The sequence below is a fragment of the Ascaphus truei genome, chromosome 15 (assembly GCF_040206685.1).
Source record: "Ascaphus truei isolate aAscTru1 chromosome 15, aAscTru1.hap1, whole genome shotgun sequence".
Classification (NCBI taxonomy): domain Eukaryota; kingdom Metazoa; phylum Chordata; class Amphibia; order Anura; family Ascaphidae; genus Ascaphus; species Ascaphus truei.
Window position 1 is genome coordinate 45,635,963 of NC_134497.1, and position 18,690 is coordinate 45,654,652.

The following is an 18,690-nucleotide window of genomic DNA, read 5'->3' on the forward strand; positions in this document are numbered from 1 at the left end:
CCTCTATGGTAGGAGACGCAGCGCCATTGATGCTATATTCTGCCATTAGACTTTTGTAACCCAAGTTGAAGTTGCCCCAATCTTGACCATTCCTCCAATCTAAATCAATAATCATTTTCTTTATCCCCTCAGGATTGTCTCCCCTGCTGCAGATCTCCCTCATGTCATTAATAAAGTCCTGAGGCACTCCACTAGTTACATTCCCCTCCAAATGTCGCCTATCCTTCAACCAGCTGAGAATCCAATCCCAAGCATTGCAACTGGTGGATCAGCCTTACGTAGGACCATGTCAAAAAAACCTTACTAAAATCTAGGTAATCGACATCTCCTGCTCCACCCTGATCTATTACCCAAGTCACTCCGTCAAACAGTCAAAAACAACAATTAACCTTTACTCCTCCCAGTAAACGCCCCCTGCCTGGGATCTTCCAAATTGCTGGACTTCAGATATTTAACAATTCTCTTACATTTTAGCAGTGTTCCTATTAATTTCCCCTCTACAGAGGTCAGACTCACTGGCCTGTGATTACCTGCCTATACCCTACTTCTGCTTTTGGGAAGTGGGACTCCGTTTGCACTTCTCCAGTCACCCGGAACTGCAGCTGTTAATAGGGACTCGAACAATCATTCTGCTAATGGTGTTGCCAGCACAACCCAAGCTCTTCCCATCAATGGATTTGGACTTCCTCCTCTGTAAATGGCCGCGTGTCCATTGATATTCCTGTGTGTGCAGTCGGCTGGTGCGGTGACGATACGAGGTTCGTGTTCTATGTACGTGTAAAGATTATACAAATCAACACTACAAACGTAGCATCCTTACTGCTCCGAAGTCCTGACGCCCCGGCGACAAAGGCGGCAGGACGCCCCGGCGACAAAGGCGGCAGGACGCCCCAGCGACAAAGGCGGCAGGACGCCCCGGCGACAAAGGCGGCAGGACGCCCGGCGACAAAGGCGGCAGGACGCCCGGCAACAAAGGCGGCAGGACGCCCCGGCGACAAAGGCTGCAGGACGCCCCAGCGACAAAGGCGGCAGGACGCCCCGGCGACAAAGGCTGCAGGACGCCCCGGCGACAAAGGCGGCAGGACGCCTGGCGACAAAGGCGGCAGGACGCCCCGGCGACAAAGGCGGCAGGACGCCTGGCGACAAAGGCGGCAGGATGCCCCGGCGACAAAGGCGGCAGGACGCCCCGGCGACAAAGGCGGCAGGACGCCCCGGCGACAAAGGTGGCAGGACGCCCCGGCGACAAAGGTGGCAGGACGCCTCAGCGACAAAGGCGGCAGGACCCCCGGCGACAAAGGCGGCAGGACGCCCCGGCGACAAAGGTGGCAGGACGCCTCAGCGACAAAGGCGGCAGGACCCCCGGCGACAAAGGCGGCAGGACGACCCGGCGACAAAGGTGGCAGGACGCCTCAGCGACAAAGGCGGCAGGACCCCCGGCGACAAAGGTGGCAGGACGCCCCGGCGACAAAGGTGGCAGGACGCCTCAGCGACAAAGGCGGCAGGACCCCCGGCGACAAAGGCGGCAGGACGACCCGGCGACAAAGGCGGCAGGACCCCCGGCGACAAAGGCGGCAGGACGCCCCGGCGACAAAGGTGGCAGGACGCCCCGGCGACAAAGGCGGCAGGACGCCCCGGCGACAAAGGCGGCAGGACGCCCCGGCGACAAAGGCGGCAGGACGCCCCGGCGACAAAGGCGGCAGGACGCCCGGCGACAAAGGCGGCAGGACGCCCCGGCGACAAAGGCTGCAGGACGCCCCGGCGACAAAGGCGGCAGGACGCCCCGGCGACAAAACGGCCGGCAACAAAGGCGGCAGGACGTGATTTTATATTCAATGTTCCTCTATTTCTGATGGCAGCCATGATATTTTCTTTGTTTTGGCTTGGGCTGTACGATTTTTGTTTATGTATGTGACATTTTGAATGAACTAATGGTTATTAATAAATTACATTTTGACGAGATTAGGAGTGCGACAGAGAATGAAGAATCATTCCCCCTATTTCTGAGAATTCCTATTTTATAATAGGGACTCTGGACTTTATAATAGGCCTAATACTGAAGTACCAATTTACTCTGCACTATTTTAGAATCGATATTGAGAACAAAACAAGAACGATGACGTACGAACCGAAGAGTAGCACAACTAGGTTATAACACACTGAATACACAAAATAGACACACCGACATTTTACAAATGTGTTATGGTACAATACATAGAAGCGTGTGGTTAATCATACGAAGGGTACACTTTGTATTTTTGAGTAATGACTTAATGTGCAATGCATCCGATTGCTGAGCTAGAATACGTCGGAGCTACGGTGTCAATTCCTAGAGCCTTTTCTGGAGTATTAACCAACTCAGGGCCCCCAAGTAGTTAAAACTAGAAGTACCTTGCTGTCTCCCCAATGGTTAAAGAACGCATTACAATGGCCCTATTGGCATCGAAAAGGTTAACTTTATGGCAGGCCCACCCAAGCCTGGTAACTTACCTCTAAAAGACCTCTCTTGAGAAGAAAGATCTGGTCAGCATAAGAGGTGACCCCCCGGAGGAAACTTTCCACTGCCCGGGCTTGCCAAAACCTAATAAAACAGAAGAGTCACAGTTAAAGCGGCGATCCTTGTCCCGCCCAACTCACAAATAGTTTCTACGTTTCCCCTGGATCAGGGGGTTCATTGGGAGTAGATCTCTATTGCCCAGCAAAACATAGCATGACCCTGCAGTGTTCTTGCCGGGACAAAGCACCCGGTCGCTCCGAAACCAGGGGGGGTGGGGGAAGCTTAGGTCAGTCAACCAAAAGGGCAGCGACTTCCACAGGTGTGCTAATGGCAGTGACCTGGTTAAGGGGTCAGTCCCCCCAAGGGCCAAAGTGTACTAATGGCAGTGACCTGGTTAAGGGGTCAGTCCCCCCAAGGGCCAAAGTGTACTAATGGCAGTGACATGGTTAAGGGCTCAGTCCCTCCTAGGGGCAAAGTGTACTAATGGCAGTGACATGGTTAAGGGGTCAGTCTCTCCTAGGGGCAAAGTGTACTAATGGCAGTGACATGGTTAAGGGGTCAGTCTCTCCTAGGGGCAAAGTGTACTAATGGCAGTGACAGGGTTAAGGGGTCAGTCTCTCCTAGGGGCAAAGTGTACTAATGGCAGTGACATGGTTAAGGGGTCAGTCTCTCCTAGGGGCAAAGTGTACTAATGGCAGTGACATGGTTAAGGGGTCAGTCTCTCCTAGGGGCAAAGTGTACTAATGGCAGTGACATGGTTAAGGGGTCAGTCCCTCCTAGGGGCAAAGTGTACTAATGGCAGTGACATGTTTAAGGGGTCAGTCCCTTCCAGGGGCAAAGTGTACTAATGGCAGTGACATGGTTAAGGGGTCAGTCCCTCCTAGGGGCAAAGTGTACTAATGGCAGTGACATGGATAAGGGGTCAGTCCCTCCTAGGGGCAAAGTGTACTAATGGCAGTGACATGGTTAAGGGGTCAGTCCCTTCCAGGGGCAAAGTGTACTAATGGCAGTGACATGGTTAAGGGGTCAGTCCCACCTAGGGGCAAAGTGTACTAATGGCAGTGACATGTTTAAGGGTCAGTCCCTCCTAGGGGCAAAGTGTACTAATGGCAGTGACATGTTTAAGGGTCAGTCCCTCCTAGGGGCAAAGTGTACTAATGGCAGTGACATGTTTAAGGGGTCACATCTGGGAGATTGATACCTCTTTACCTAAATCTGACACTAATAAGTATTTTTAAACCATTTTTTTTTATGAGTTTGTAAACAGCTCTGGAATAGGTTTAGTTTCCTGTGGCTTCTCCCTTGAACCCCTGGACTTTACCCTAAGAGGATTCTGGGTAAGAAGGAAGACTGTGCATTTGTTTGAATACTTGGCTAGTGTGAACCAGCGAGGGATGGGTAAATGTTCCACGGATATGAGGCAGGATGAAAGAGCCATCACAGCAGTAAACATCATCTGTACAAATGGCCAAAGACTCCTAACGGCTCATCTCACCCAGGGAACAGGGAACAGGGAACAGAGAACAGGGAACAGAGAACAGGGAACAGGGAACAGGGAACAGAGAACAGGGAACAGAGAACAGGGAACAGAGAACAGGGAACAGAGAACAGGGAACAGGGAACAGGGAACAGAGAACAGGGAACAGGGAACAGGGAACAGGGAACAGGGAACAGAGAACAGGGAACAGAGAACAGAGAACAGGGAACAGGGAACAGGTAACAGGGAACAGAGAACAGGGAACAGGGAACAGGGAACAGGGAACAGGGAACAGAGAACAGGGAACAGGGAACAGGGAACAGAGAACAGGGAACAGGGAACAGGGAACAGGGAACAGGGAACAGGGAACAGAGAACAGAGAACAGGGAACAGAGAAGAGGGAACAGAGAACAGGGAACAGAGAACAGAGAACAGGGAACAGAGAACAGGGAACAGGGAACAGGGAACAGAGAACAGGGAACAGAGAACAGGGAACAGAGAAGAGGGAACAGAGAAGAGGGAACAGAGAACAGGGAACAGAGAACAGGGAACAGAGATCAGTTACAGAAACGTCACAGGAGATAAGAAGACTGGGAGCATGCGCAGAGGATGTAGCGCAGAGGATGCTAGCGCAGAGGATGCTAGCGCAGAGGATGCTAGCGCAGAGGATGCTAGCGCAGAGGATGCTAGCGCAGAGGAAGCTAGCGCAGAGGAAGCTAGCGCAGAGGATGCTAGCGCAGAGGATGCTAGCGCAGAGGATGCTAGCGCAGAGGATACTAGCGTGTAAGAATGATGTAGTGTGAGTTATTAGAAGGTATAAATATTACGCCCTGTATAAGATTCCTTTGTATAAGATCCAAGGTGCCTGTTATCATAAGATAGGGCAGAGTTATTCTATTCATCCCAATTGCTGAGGCATAAATAAAGCTAAACCTACACAGAGAAACGTCTGTGTCAGACTCCACTTCCTTCACGTCTGTCTGAAATCGCAGTGATTAACAAGAGTTTGCGCAGGTAAACGTTATATTAACCATAGACTTTTCAAACACCGCCTCATGCGGTTTCCAAACGGCCCTCGTAACAGACATAGCAGGAGGCGACAGCCGGACACCACCGAATATGGCGGCCCCCCAGGAGGACCATGACGCCCATTACTGGGAGCGGTGTGTTTAGCTGGATTATTTTATTGATCTGGAACCCTCTCTTGATATATCAAACACACAGTTATTAAATGAAAAAATTCAGATTAAATTCAGATTTATCTTAATTCAGGTGTAATGCCGTGTTACCGTTAGAGAGCGCGTATGATTTTCCGGCACAGGCCCCACTGCCATATCAACAATGCTTATTTGTAGGAGGGTCGGGCAGACCGAGACGGAAGCGGAACCCGCTCGGCTTCCTTTTACATCAACTGGCCATGTGATAACGCCTGGTGCGATCACATGACCACAAATACTGGCGGCCCAGTGGCATTCTTCTGCCGCCAGGCCTCCAGCGGTCAAACGGTTAACACACACAGCCTTGCCTATAAAACAACTAGCTGATATACCCGGCGTTGCCCGGGCGTGGAAGGGCAGGGGGGCATGGAGTGGAAGGGCGGGGGGGGGAGGGAGGGGAGTGGAAGGGCGGGGGGGGGGGGAGGGGAGTGGAAGGGCGGGGGGGGGAGTGGAAGGGCGGGGGGGGGGGGGGGCCAAGGGGCGTCGAAGGGTGGGGAGGGCAAAGGGCAGGGGGGCAAAGGGCAGGGAGGGGTGGAGGGGGGCAAAGGGCAGGGAGGGGCGGGGGGGGCAAAGGGCAGGGAGGGGCGGGGGGGCAAAGGGCAGGGAGGGGAGGGGGGGCAGGGAGTGCAGGGGGGGCAGGGAGGGGCGGGGGGGTTGCAGGGAGGGGCGGGTTGGGCAGGGAGGGGGGATGGGGCGGGGCAAAGGGCAGGGAGGGGCAAAGGTCAGGGAGGGGAGGGGCAAAGGGCAGGGATGGGCAAAGGGCTGGGGGGGCAGGGGGCAAAGGGCTGGGGGGGCAGGTGGAGGGTGGCAGGGGAGAAAGGGCAGGGGGAGGGAGGGCAGAGGGCAAAGGGCAGGGGGCAAAGGGCTGGGGGAGGGAGGGCAGGGGCAAAGGGCAGGGGGAGGGTGGGCAGGGGGCAAAGGGCAGGGGGAGGGTGGGCAGGGGGCAAAGGGCAGGGAGGGCAGGGGCCAAAGGGCAGGGAGGGCAGGGGGCAATGGGCAGGGGGCAAAGGGCAGGGGGCAAAGGGCAGGGGGAGGGAGGGCAGGGGGAGGGAGGGCAGGGGGCAAAGGGCAGGGGGGGCAGGGGGCAAAGGGCAGGGGGAGGGAGGCCAGGGGGCAATGGGCAGGGGGAGGGCAGGGGGCAAAGGGCAGGGGGCAAAGGGCAGGGGGAGGGAGGGCAGGGGGCAAAGGGCAGGGAGGGCAGGGAGGGCAGGGGGGACAGGGGGCAAAGGGCAGGGGGGGCAGGGGGCAAAGGGCTGGGGGGGCAGGGGGCAAAGGGCTGGGGGGGCAGGGGGAGGCGTGGCAGGTGGAGAGTGGCAGGGGACAAAGGGCAGGGGGAGGGCAGGGGGCAAAGGGCAGGGGAGGGGGCAAAGGGCAGGGAGGGCAGGTGGGCAGGGAGGGTAGGGGGGTCAGGGAGGGTAGGGGGGCAGGGAGGGTAGGGTGGGGCAGGGAGGGTAGGAGGGACAGGGAGGGTAGGGGGGGCAGGGAGGGTAGGGGGGGTAGGGGGGGGCAGGGAGGGTAGGGGGGGGCAGGGAGGGTAGGGGGGGTAGGGGGGGGCAGGGAGGGTAGGGGGGGGCAGGGAGGGTAGGGGGGGCAGGGAGGGTAGGGGGGGGGGCAGGGAGGGTAGGGGGGGGGGCAGGGAGGGTAGGGGGGGCAGGGATGGGGCAAAGGGGGAGTCAGGGACACGGTAATTCCCCTGCGTTTCCTCACCTTGCACACGGCCACGCTCCTCTTCCTCCGGGTACCGGCCACCCTCCTCCTCCACCTCGGGCTCCTCCGCGGAGAGGCTGAGACGCTCAGGTGAGGAGGTGCTGTGCCTTTCGCGGGGAGAGGCGGAGACAGCCGGAGGAGCGCCCTGTGTGAGGGGAGAGCCGCAGAGAGCGTGCTCTGTGTGTGTGGGTGGGGGGGGGGGGGATAAGCGGGGCGGGGGGTGAGCGGGGGGGAGAGCGGGGGGGAGGGAGGGTGAGCGGGCGGGGGGGGGGGGGAGAGCGGGGGGATGAGCGGGTGGGGGGTGAGGGAGAGCACCGGGTGAGGGAGTGGCCTATGGGTGGTGACGCTTTCAGAAATATATAGTAAGATATCCGGTAACAGTAGAACGAGTACTGAACTCGCCCCGCTCACCACTACCCTCAGAAAGCTGGACACGGAACAGACCTGAAGGAAGACTCCGGTGGCTCCTTCTTCATGACCTGGAGCAGCCTTGTTAATAAGCCTTTCTTCCCGTCGCAGACCAAGCTTCTGAAACAGATGGGAGACGGCGATATGGAGAATGTGTTACAAGGGATGGAGACGGCCTTGGGTGTCTATGTTAGTATGTACGGTTGACAGTGGTAGGCTCGGCACGTTAAAACAAAATAGTATTGATCGACGGAAGACATCTGATGGACCAGGATAGAAACATAGGCAGAGTATTGATCCAATGAGAGACCAGATACAGAGGAAGGGAGTAAGTATAAAGAATCTGTGGAGAAAGAGTGGAGCCATCAGAGTGGGTAGGACAGGGGTGGCCAACTCCAGTCCTCAAGGGCCACCAACAGATGAGGTTTTCAGGATATCCCTGCTTCAGCACAGGTGGCTTAGTCTGTGGCTCCGCCGAAGACTGGTTGCAAACTGTTAATCTGCCTGTGTTTACCAGTTTGGCAATATTCCTATTTACATCAATGTAAATATATCAGTTTTTATGGACGCTGTCTCCCCAACATGACCTATTTTAAAAATAACCCTCATGCGATGAACCACCCTTACTATGATTCTTCCTGGGTTTTAATGTATTTAAATAGGCCCCAAAGCCTGTGGAAGAGTTTTCACATGGCAACACCTGCTGTGTATTCTCACTTCCTCCCCTCCACCAGGCAACACAGAGCAGCGGGGTTTCCATGCAGACTACAAAACATCTCATCAGAAAAGGTGTCTTATCTTCATCTCTCCAGATACGGGCTAATGTCACGAAGGCCTATTTAATGTCACGAAGGCCTACTTAATGTCACGAAGGCCTACTTAATGTCACAGAGGCCTACTTAATGTCACAGAGGCCTACTTAATGTCACAGAGGCCTACTTAATGTCACAGAGGCCTACTTAATGTCACAGAGGCCTACTTAATGTCACAGAGGCCTACTTAATGTCACAGAGGCCTACTTAATGCCTACTTAATGTCACAGAGGCCTACTTAATGTCACAGAGGCCTACTTAAATGTCACGAAGGCCTACTTAAATGTCACGAAGGGGAGGAGCAGCCATATTCATTCAAGTTTTGGGCTCATTTGTTCGGAATAAAATACAGTTTAAAGAAATCAGTGAGCAGGAAAAGAACAGACCCAGTATTGTGAAGACCTCTTGCACTAAAAACCCATGCAGGAGGACTAGCCCCTTTGAGACGATATTATATCCTAGTGCTGGCAAAGTTCCTACCTGTCGGTGTTCACCACGGCCTCTACTTCTGGGATATTGGCTTTAAGGGATATGGCGCTCAGCTCGTTCAGTTCTTGGCTGTTTAGAAGTAGGTACTTGTTCCTAAAAACAAGGAATACAGCCGTTCATCCAACAGCCATGACTTCACTCAAGCCTGTAACGGTTACAATCTAAATTTGCAAAAGTTACAGAATGGATCAACATTTCTGGATTATCCAGTTATACCGATCCAGATGGAAATGTTCCTGGAAAGCCAACCCCAGCCCCCGGGTGAGATATATCCTCCGTCGGACTTACTCGTGGTGATCGCTGAAGCTTTGAAGCAGTCGTAAAAACTGTATCTTCAGGGAAATATCCTAGGCGGGGAAACAAATAAAATGAAAGTTAAGTTGAATATGAAGAACGTATGTTTGGCCGTATAGATCCATGTACCATATACTGGGAATCCGCTTCCCAGGGCAGGAGAAGACTTCTGTTACATTGCCGAGAATAGGGCCAAAATCTTCTCCAGCGCAGGGAAGCAACTTCACGGCATATTGAATAAAGGACCATGGTCTACAAGTGTAAGACACGGACGTGGGAATGGATACCTGCTTGTTACATGTCAGTTGTAGGTGGATACCATTTGACAGACCAGCTTAGAATTCATTAAATAATAGAATATAGAGATTTCCAAACCTCACAGGTCTCTTCGTCACATGTACAGAACAATCCAAACCTCACGGGTCTCTTATTCACATGTACAGAGCTATCCAAACCTCACGGGTCTCTTATTCACATGTACAGAGCTATCCAAACCTCACGGGTCTCTTATTCACATGTACAGAGCTATCCAAACCTCACGGGTCTCTTATTCACATGTACAGAGCTATCCAAACCTCACGGGTCTCTTATTCACATGTACAGAGCTATCCAAACCTCACGGGTCTCTTATTCACAAGTACAGAGCTATACAAACCTCACGGGTCTCTTATTCACATGTACAGAGCTTTCCTAACCTCAGCGGTCTCTTATTAAAGTGTATTCTACTCCTTATTGTGACTGTCTGTGTAACCCCTTCGCTGTAACACAATGTGTTGCCGGTCTCCCTGGAAGCAGAAAAGGTAACTAAAGCATAGATTTGGCTTCGGTTGTTCCTCTAGAAATTAATTACAAAGTGCATTTCTTTGGGGCATCTGAATGAGGGACGGTTTGTTAATCAAGTGTTTTCTTTCCCCTTATCCCACCTTGTCCTTATCAGAGAACCAATAAAGATAAGATGAGAGAGAGGGGGTTCTGCCTGTGCAAACTCCTGTAGAACACACAGTGACATCAGACAGATGGGAGCGGGCAGAGGAAATCACCCCCCTCCCCTCCCAGGTCTCAGCATGCTCACAAACTCACTTTAAGATACTTTGTGGGCTGCGATACCTTTTAACAGACCGACATATCCATTGCAAAAGATTCTCTTCTGCATAAGCTTTCGAGACTGCAGATGTCTCTTCATCAGATGTGATCTCTAAACTGGAGATGGGAGACGTCAATACGTAGAGCAGGAGGTTCATCCCAGCAGAGGTCTGCCTTTGAATGAGGGGTACAGATCATTAGCATAGTCCAGTCCTCTGTCGTACACCTTCATGAATGAGGTGATGAGCCGATACGTATCGCGAGGCAGAGTTATTGTCTTCAGGTGCGAATATTAATAGCTGTGTCATTAGGGCGATGGACACCTTCCCCAATGTGTTGTAGGTGTTAGAGGTTTCCATAGAACTTCCTTAACCCATAGTCCAGATTCTCTCCATTTTTCCTGGAATCTTAAATACTGATGTATTTCCGTTCCCATGTTCTTCTATCCCGAGTGTTGTCGAAGTTACCTGTTAGAATACAGATAAATCAGCATTTGGGTTGGGAAAAGTACGGCCCAACTGAGGTTCGGGCGTCAGGGTCTGATATGGTGTATCCTGCTGTGGTTCATACTTCGCGGAGGGTTTCTTTGGTTTCCCAACTTACTTCATATTAGGGCCTTTCTTACATTGGCCAAGATATACTACATCGCTTGATTTACATGTGGTCCCTTGATATGCAGTGTGGATTGTAGTTCCACTGGACACGTGTTTGCACATTTCTTCTTGTGACCGGATTTGTCCCTGTAGCAGATGTTTCCATAGATGGCAGCCTATTTTTGTTACTAGGTTAGAGAGGTTGACTGGTGGTTTATGGGCTATGATGAGTGATTCAGCTAATATAGGGTAATCTTCAGCGTGTTGGTTGCAGGTCCTTAATGATATCGTTCAGTGATGATATATTCTCGTAGGTGATGACCAGGGGAACACGGTCGGTCTGTTTTCCTTCTGTACTGGAGCAGGTTTTCCCTGGGCATCCTTACACAGCACATTCTATTTCTTGGCCAGTTTGTCACGCCGAGATTCCTTGTCGGATCAAGGACTTACGGAGAGAAAAAGCCGGTTTGTTCAATGTCTTCATCAGGGCAGATGCTGCAGAGGATAGCTCGGCTTCAAATAACCGAGTTGTGTGTGTGGCTAGGGTGAAAGCGGCCGTAAATAAAAATACAGTAACGCTGATGAAAACAAATACCTTCATAGCACCAGTGTCAATACCTCCAATCGGTGATGCCAATAACAGTACCCGGGAAGTTAAGAAATGTTTGTGGAGTGTTAGCCAGTTTTACGGTGGGTTTGAATTTATTGCAATCCTTATGAAACGATTGAGTGACTTCTCACCTTCTGTCCAGATTACGGATAGTATTTGTAAACAAATCCTGCCACATCGATGCAGCAAAGTTGAAGGTTTGGAACAAGGAAAGGTAGACGGCTTTCCATTGGTCGTGTGTTCAGAAAGTGAAATGTTTCACTTGCCAAACATGAGCTCAACGTTTCGGGCCCATCGTGGGCCTTTTTTGTATCTTTCAGTCCATACGTTTCCCAGAAAGGGGCTAGGTCATTGGTGTAATGAAGTTATATCAGAGTGTTTAGTCGGTGGTGGCGGAGAACTTCCTCTTCTATGTTTGCAATGAAGAGGTTAGCGTGTTGTGGAGCCATGCATGTCCCCATGATCTACAGAAAATGTCTGCCATTGGAGGAGAAGGGGTTTTGGAGATTGAACTCCACAAGTTGTATGATCGTATTGTTAGACTGGATCTATCCTTTTTATTGTGATCTGTGGGATATTCTGCAGTCCTTGAATGCTCGTTTCCAGTGGCGTCGGATTACATAGGACCTTTTTCTGCTGTTTGTTGAAGATCTCGGATTCGGCTCTTTTTCGAAAACAAAGGATGTTAAGCATCGTGACCACATGCTGGTCCACTAAAAGGCACCACAGCCCACAAAGGATCTTAAACCAATTTAAACAAATATTTAAAAACACGTCAGTGGTAAAAAAAACACAACAAACAAATGTGACCACTTAATAAACATGTCACGACCATTTGTACATTGTGTCCCTAGGAGGGACTGACCCTTTTAACGATATAAAAGGACAACCTTGATGAGGTCCAACATGCTGCATTACTGCCATCTGCTTTCGTACCAGAAACCCACTCTACTCAGCACCCACTTCTCCGCCCCGTGCGCGGACGTGGTAGGAAAACCAGTTCTCCTGGTTTCTGCCATGAAAGATTCCCCTCTCCCCTCCCCTCAACAAGATATGAGAAAGCCAGCCCGCTTACAGGACTGCAGTCACAGTTCTGGTTGTGTCCGTGCAGAACGAGGGCGGACGACGAGTGCTTCCTCCAGATCAGTTTGTCAAAGAGGTTGTTCAGGCCGGGGATCAGCTTAAACTCCGCGATCATTTTATGGACCTGGGTCAAACAACAAAAGGCAGGAGGCAACATTAGCGCCAGATCGGTTTAACGCTTTGAGCGCCGCCTGGTCGACCCGGCACGACTCTACAAATCATGGAAGACATATGATGGCATGTAGTACCACTGCTTTATACTTATACTTATTTTTTGCAGCCTTTGCTCTTAAGCAGAAATGCTTTTAAGTAGAAATCTTTCAAGTAGTATGCAAGTTTAAAAAAGGAAGTTCAAAAAGAAGTGGAAAAAGTGGACACAATCTACTGCTTCTGATTCCTGCATTTGAACTACGCTGGAAAGGAGGATATCATCCCAGACTGCACATCTCAACACATTACTATTGCTGTGATGCCACCTTTACTTTTTATATTTACTGTAACCGCACTTATTCTCAATTTATGCACTTCCTTCCACCAGCCTCATCATGTCTCTAACTCTATTCATATTTCGCCATCTCTCCTTACTTCACCACTGCTTCAGACCCTGACAACCTGGTCAGGAACTACAACTCTGCCTTATCTTCCTCTCTTGATCTTCATGCCCCACTTTCTCTCTGCCGTCCTCGCCCTTCTAACCCCAGACCCTGGCTAAACTCCCACACACGCATGCTGCGTTCCTCCACTCGTTCCTCTGAACGCCTCTGGAGGAAATCTCATACGCTCGCAGACTTCATTCACTACAAATTTATGCTATCCTGTTTCAACTCTGCCCTCTTTCAGGCTAAACAAACCTACTTTTCATCACTAATCAACACACACAAGTCTAACCCACGCCGTCTCTTTTCTGTCTTTGACTCTCTACTCAGACCACCCTCAGCTGCCTCCTCTTCTTCCTCCATCTCACCTCAGGACTTTGCTGACTTTTTTAAGAAAAAGGTGGAGTCCATACGGCAGAACATTCCATCTGTTGCCTCCTCCCATCCCACAATGCTTCCCAACTCTCCTCCTGTCTTTCTTGACTCTTTTTCTGCTATCTCGGAGGAGGATGTATCACTGCTGATCTCCTCTTCTCCCTCTACCACTTGCCCTCTTGATCCCATTCCCTCCCATCTCCTAAAACCTCTTGCTCCTTCTATAATCCCTATGCTCACATAGATCTTTAACTCTTCCCTCTACTCTGGTACCTTTCCTTCATCCTTCAAGCATGCAACCGTTAAACCATTACTCAAAAACAGCAAGCTTGACCCTACCTGTCCTTCTAACTATCAACCTGTCTCCCTCCTGCCTTTTGCCTCCAAACTCCTTGAACGTCTTGTATTCTCTCGATTGCTACACTTTCTCAACACCTATTCTGTACTAGACCCTCTACAATCTGGCTTCCGCACTGCTCACTCTACTGAAACAGCCCTCACTAAAATAACTGACGACCTCCACGCTGCCAAAGACAGAGGTCATTACACTCTGCTCATATTACTCGACCTCTCTGCAGCATTCGACACCGTGGACCACCCTCTTCTCCTTCACATTCTCCATACTCTTGGTATTCGGAACAAAGCTTTATCCTGGATCTCCTCTTACCTCTCCCATCGTACCTTCAGTGTCTCTTTTGCTAACATCTCCTCCTCCTCTATTGATCTCTCTGTGGGGGTACCCCAGGGCTCTGTCCTGGGACCCCTTCTCTTTTCTCTCTAAACACTCTTTCTAGGTGACCTAATCACATCTTTTGGGTTTAAATATCACCTCTATGCCGACGACATACAAATTTACCTTTCAACCCCTGACCTTACACCTGCTATACAGACCAAAGTTTCTGAATGCCTCTCTGGAATATCATCCTGGATGGCCATCCGCCGACTGAAACTTAACATGGCAAAAACAGAGCTCCTTATACTTCCTCCCAAACCTGGCCCTACTACCTCCTTCCACATTGCTATTGGAAATACGATCATTCACCCAGTAGCCCACGCACGCTACCTAGGGGTTACACTTGATTCCTCTCTCTCTCATTCTCCTCTCATATTCAAAACGTTTCTAAAACTTGTCGTTTTTTCCTCCGCAATATCACAAAGATACGCCCTTTCCTCTGTTACTCAACTGCTAAAACTCTGACTCAGGCCCTCATTCTCTCACGTCTCGATTACTGCAACCTCCTGCTGTCCGGCCTTCCTACCTCTCACCTGTCTCCCCTACAATCTATCCTAAACACTGCTGCCAGAATCACTCTACTCTTTCCTAAATCTGTCTCAGCGTCTCCCCTGCTGAAATCCCTCTCCTGGCTTCCGATTAAATCGCGTATCTCACACTCAATTCTACTGCTCACTTTTAAAGCTTTACATTCTTCTGCCCCTCATTACATCTCAGCCCTAATTTCTCGCTATGCACCATCACGACTCTTGCGTTCTTCTCAAGGAAGTCTTCTTACTACCCCCTTTGTATCTAAAGCTCTCTCCCGCCTTAAACCTTTCTCACTTTCTGCCCCACACCTCTGTAATGCCCTTCCCCTCAATACCCGACTAGCCCCCTCGCTATCCACCTTTAAGACCCACCTTAAGACACATCTGCTTAAAGAAGCATATGAGTAGCACTGGATAATCATGGACACATGACACAAAGCTTGGCCCCCTGCAGACGCACTTACTAGTATTCCCTCCTACTGTCTCTGTACGTTCTCCCTACCTACCAATTAGATTGTAAGCTCCTCGGAGCAGGGACTCCTTCCTTAATGTTACTTTTACAGTATGTCTGAAGCACTTATTCCCATGATGTGTTATTTATATTTGTTATTTATATGACATGTATTACTACTGTGAAGCGCTATGTACATTTTATGGCGCTATACAAATAAAGACATACATACATACATACATTTATATATCTAAGCTTCCGTTCCTTTTCCTATAGAAAAGGAAGAGGCCTTTCTGAACTGTACTCAGTCTACAACTGTTCATCAGGAATACCAATTGCCATGGAGTTTTTTTGTGTTCTTGCAAAACTACAATTGTAGTGGAAGATCTGGCAATCCAATGGACAAGAGGAAGCTCGTCGCCAGGTTAGAAGAGCATTTCCTGCTCTTTACCACCCTCTAGTGGCCTCATTGCTGTAGTGCAGATATAAAGATGGGTCCATATTTTAGGGCCAACGTATACCATCAACAAACAGTAAGGGGGAAGAATCGGGCTTTGGTTTCGGTTCTGAGAACAATGTAGGTGATGGCTAATCTAAACATGTGTTTTGGTTTGGACATGGTTCTAAAAATAATAATAATTAAAAAAAATTTAAATAATCACGTTTGGTTCTGGTTTTCCCAAAACTATGTACAGGACAATGTTCAAAATCACTAAACGCATGAAAATAATGTTGGTTTCAGAATGTAAGGTTCTGTTTGTACACACGTAGTTTTGTTCATCGCTAACAAACCGACTTCTATTTAGCAACTGGGGAGCCCTGGTCATCTCTGCATCCATTGCAACTGGAAATTGTACCTATTTCTACTCCTAAAGTCACCCTATCTACACATTATTATTCATGTGTGTGCGTAGATATGGGAAATATACAGACACACACACACAAAAACACACACAAACACACACAAACACACACACAAACACAGATAGATGGCTCTATCTAAACCTAAGGAAAAAAATGTCCGCACTCCAAAGCACTGGATAGTGCCCGGGATAAATAGTAAATATCAGGGACAGGATTCCAGTACACGTGACTTAATGAGAAGCTACGGGTATTTGCAGGCGAGATCGACGTTTCTTCCCGTTGGGGCTGTTATCAAGATGAAGGTCCCATCACGGACAGAAACGTTGATCTCGCCTGCAAGTAACACTTCAGTCACCGTTTCATTTAGTAGTGTACTGGAATCCTGTCCCTGATGGAACACACACACACACACACACAGACACACCACGGGTTCCCTCGGCAGCGGAAAGAGCTCCGTGGGGGGCATTCGGAAGAACGGCTGCACCAGACAGCCGCGGCTTTTACGGTTTCCGGAGCCGATGCATTTTGCTTTTCTTACCGTGTCTTTGGTGTCAGTTAATTGGGCACTATCTGAAGTGTGTGTGAAGGGGGGGAGAGGGGGACTCCATTCTTAACACCTCTGCACACGCAGGGGACCTGCAAAGTGGGGTTATCATTGGCTGTCCGCTTACTAACCTGATTCCTCTGCCGTCCCATCAACAAGACGCAGAGCACGTACAAAACCTCCACCTTGTACATGATCTCGTGCATGATCTTCATGGACTGGGGGAGCTGGGTCCGCAAGGAGGCGTTTGCCAGGCCGCTCTCATCTGACGATTCTACAACAGACACAGGACGTGGTTACACTGCTAGAAAGACACGCGAGGTATAGTAACCCAAATGTAGCCAATGGATTCGGTAGTGTATTGGGAGATACAGAATCTGTTTTTGAAAGGGAGATGACCTGGTTTAAAGCAACTATCCCCCCGAAAAAAAATAATAACTTCATTTCTTGACACAGTTGGAAGACTTGTGCACACACTTGAATATGATGGTATTACATTCGAAGCAGGACTAGCCCTGAGCGTCCCGGTATATACACGGAGCTGTGCCAAAATCCTTGTAAAGATATACAGGCAAGGAGATCCCCTCCGCAAATCCACAATCAGTTAAAGGACCTACAGTCTCTTGCAGTATATAGCATGGCAAGACCAGGGCTACAACTCCCAACAACCATTGCTCCCAAGTGGATCGATGCAGAGATTCTTCCTTTTGTAGTATAGGGTGTTATGACCAGAACTACAGCTCCCAGAATCCCCCGCTGCTAACTTGCTATACTATGAAAGACAGTGTGGGTCCTCCGAGTATTGTCTGCACAGATCCAATGAACAGCATGGGATGCTGGGAGTTGTAGTTCGAATCCTAGGGTAAGCAGATCTGCACCGATTTGTCCAGAAAACTTGTCCTCCGCAGTGTGGCGTATCGGAACCAGGACTACAACTCCCAGCATCCCATAGATAAATAGACATGAACCAGAACGTGGCACTGAACGGTGGTTGGAGAATGGGTGGGAACCGTTGAAGAGGATCTCTTGCTGCAGAGGGGGTTAGCAAAAGGTACCTGTGCTGCTCTGTTCCGTTTCCTCGCTTGCCACGCGCATCAAGGCGTCCAGCACCAGGGCATTGTCCAGCCACGTGTACCACTCCTCCAGCTCCTGCAGGAAGCTGGTCGTGCCTGTGGACTCCGACACTTTCCGCGTGGCAAGTTTGCACAACCTTTCGATGAAGCCCGGGATATTTAGCAGGGTGGCTGTGATGTAGAAACCCAAAAATAACAGTGAGCCGGAGCACGCCATATAAAAGCTGAAGACCAAGCTATAGGGTGGGACATAATGTCCATGGAACTTTCTCCCTGGTTTCTTGGGGTGACCTGACTGCACCATTTCTAGCTCCGGGTATCTCACAGTTGTCGAGATTGGCCAACTGGTGCCAACCGTAGCGTTCTATGAAATGAGTGTGCAGAGCTTTCCAAACCTCATAGCTTTCTTCTTTAAGCTGGGTTTAAAAAGCTCTGTACACTATCATTTTATCTATGAAGAACCCCAATGTCGGTCCCCTACATGGGTTAAATCAGAGTGACTCATTTTTTTCAAGAGTCCTCAGATAAAGTATCTTTTTCCTCCCCCATGTAGTTGGTAAACAAGGTAACCTGAAATGCGAGTGGTCTGATATCCTATCACTCCTCCCTCCTTGAGGGTTACGGTTTGTGAATTTTCGTGAGCGGGACGTTACACGGGCCAACGTGGGGTTTCCCCTTTAACCCTGCGAGGGCCGCGGCCATCCTCCACCTGTTCCGCTTAGTGATAGATAGCGGAACTGCCCTAGAAAAACGAGCAGGATTATTAGGACATAGCTACGTTGTCATTGAGCCCCTGGAGAGCCAGACGTAGTAGTGACGTTTAAAGGGCACCCAAAGGGTTACTGGGCACCAACTAGAGATGCTACTTAACTAGTTCATAGTACCCATGCTCACAAGAGGAAGATGAGAAGACCTATTCCCCAAAGGAAACCAAGAGCCTCACCCTGATTTACTTCAGCTCTGGAAGGGTTCAGGGTCTTCTTCTGCTGGGCGTCTTTGGCGAGCAGGGTGTTCTTGTCATCGCTTCCGGAGTCCAGCTCGGAGATGGTGACCGACAGGATCCGGCAGAAGTTCGCCAGCTGCTGCTGATCAAAACTGGACACCAGGTTGCCAAGGTTGGGGATGTCCTCCAGCTGGATCATCTCCTGAGCACGTATCGAATGTGTAAGAAACGGCTGTTCAAGTTGGTCAACATGGCCCCCGAATCCCGTACCTCTTCCCCACTCAGTGTGAACACTAAAAAGGGTGAACTCATAC

At 50.2% G+C, this 18,690-nt stretch overlaps 2 protein-coding genes across 4 annotated transcripts in view; both read right to left on the reverse strand.

The window, feature by feature from the left end:
• LOC142466893 (uncharacterized) overlaps positions 1 to 18,690 on the reverse strand; it is a 659,285-nt gene that overhangs the window by 275,483 nt on the left and 365,112 nt on the right.
• The window catches only part of TRPC4AP (transient receptor potential cation channel subfamily C member 4 associated protein), a 66,903-nt gene that overhangs the window by 9,144 nt on the left and 39,069 nt on the right, over positions 1 to 18,690 (reverse strand). For all 3 annotated transcript variants that reach the window (XM_075572484.1, XM_075572483.1, XM_075572482.1), the window contains 8 exons: positions 18,377 to 18,578; positions 17,416 to 17,604; positions 16,492 to 16,634; positions 12,260 to 12,391; positions 8,893 to 8,951; positions 8,596 to 8,697; positions 7,340 to 7,423; positions 2,488 to 2,578 (listed from right to left, as the gene is read on the reverse strand). In XM_075572484.1, the coding sequence (XP_075428599.1) occupies positions 2,488 to 2,578; positions 7,340 to 7,423; positions 8,596 to 8,697; positions 8,893 to 8,951; positions 12,260 to 12,391; positions 16,492 to 16,634; positions 17,416 to 17,604; positions 18,377 to 18,578 (1,002 nt within the window). The remainder of the gene's footprint in view (positions 1 to 2,487; positions 2,579 to 7,339; positions 7,424 to 8,595; positions 8,698 to 8,892; positions 8,952 to 12,259; positions 12,392 to 16,491; positions 16,635 to 17,415; positions 17,605 to 18,376; positions 18,579 to 18,690) is intronic.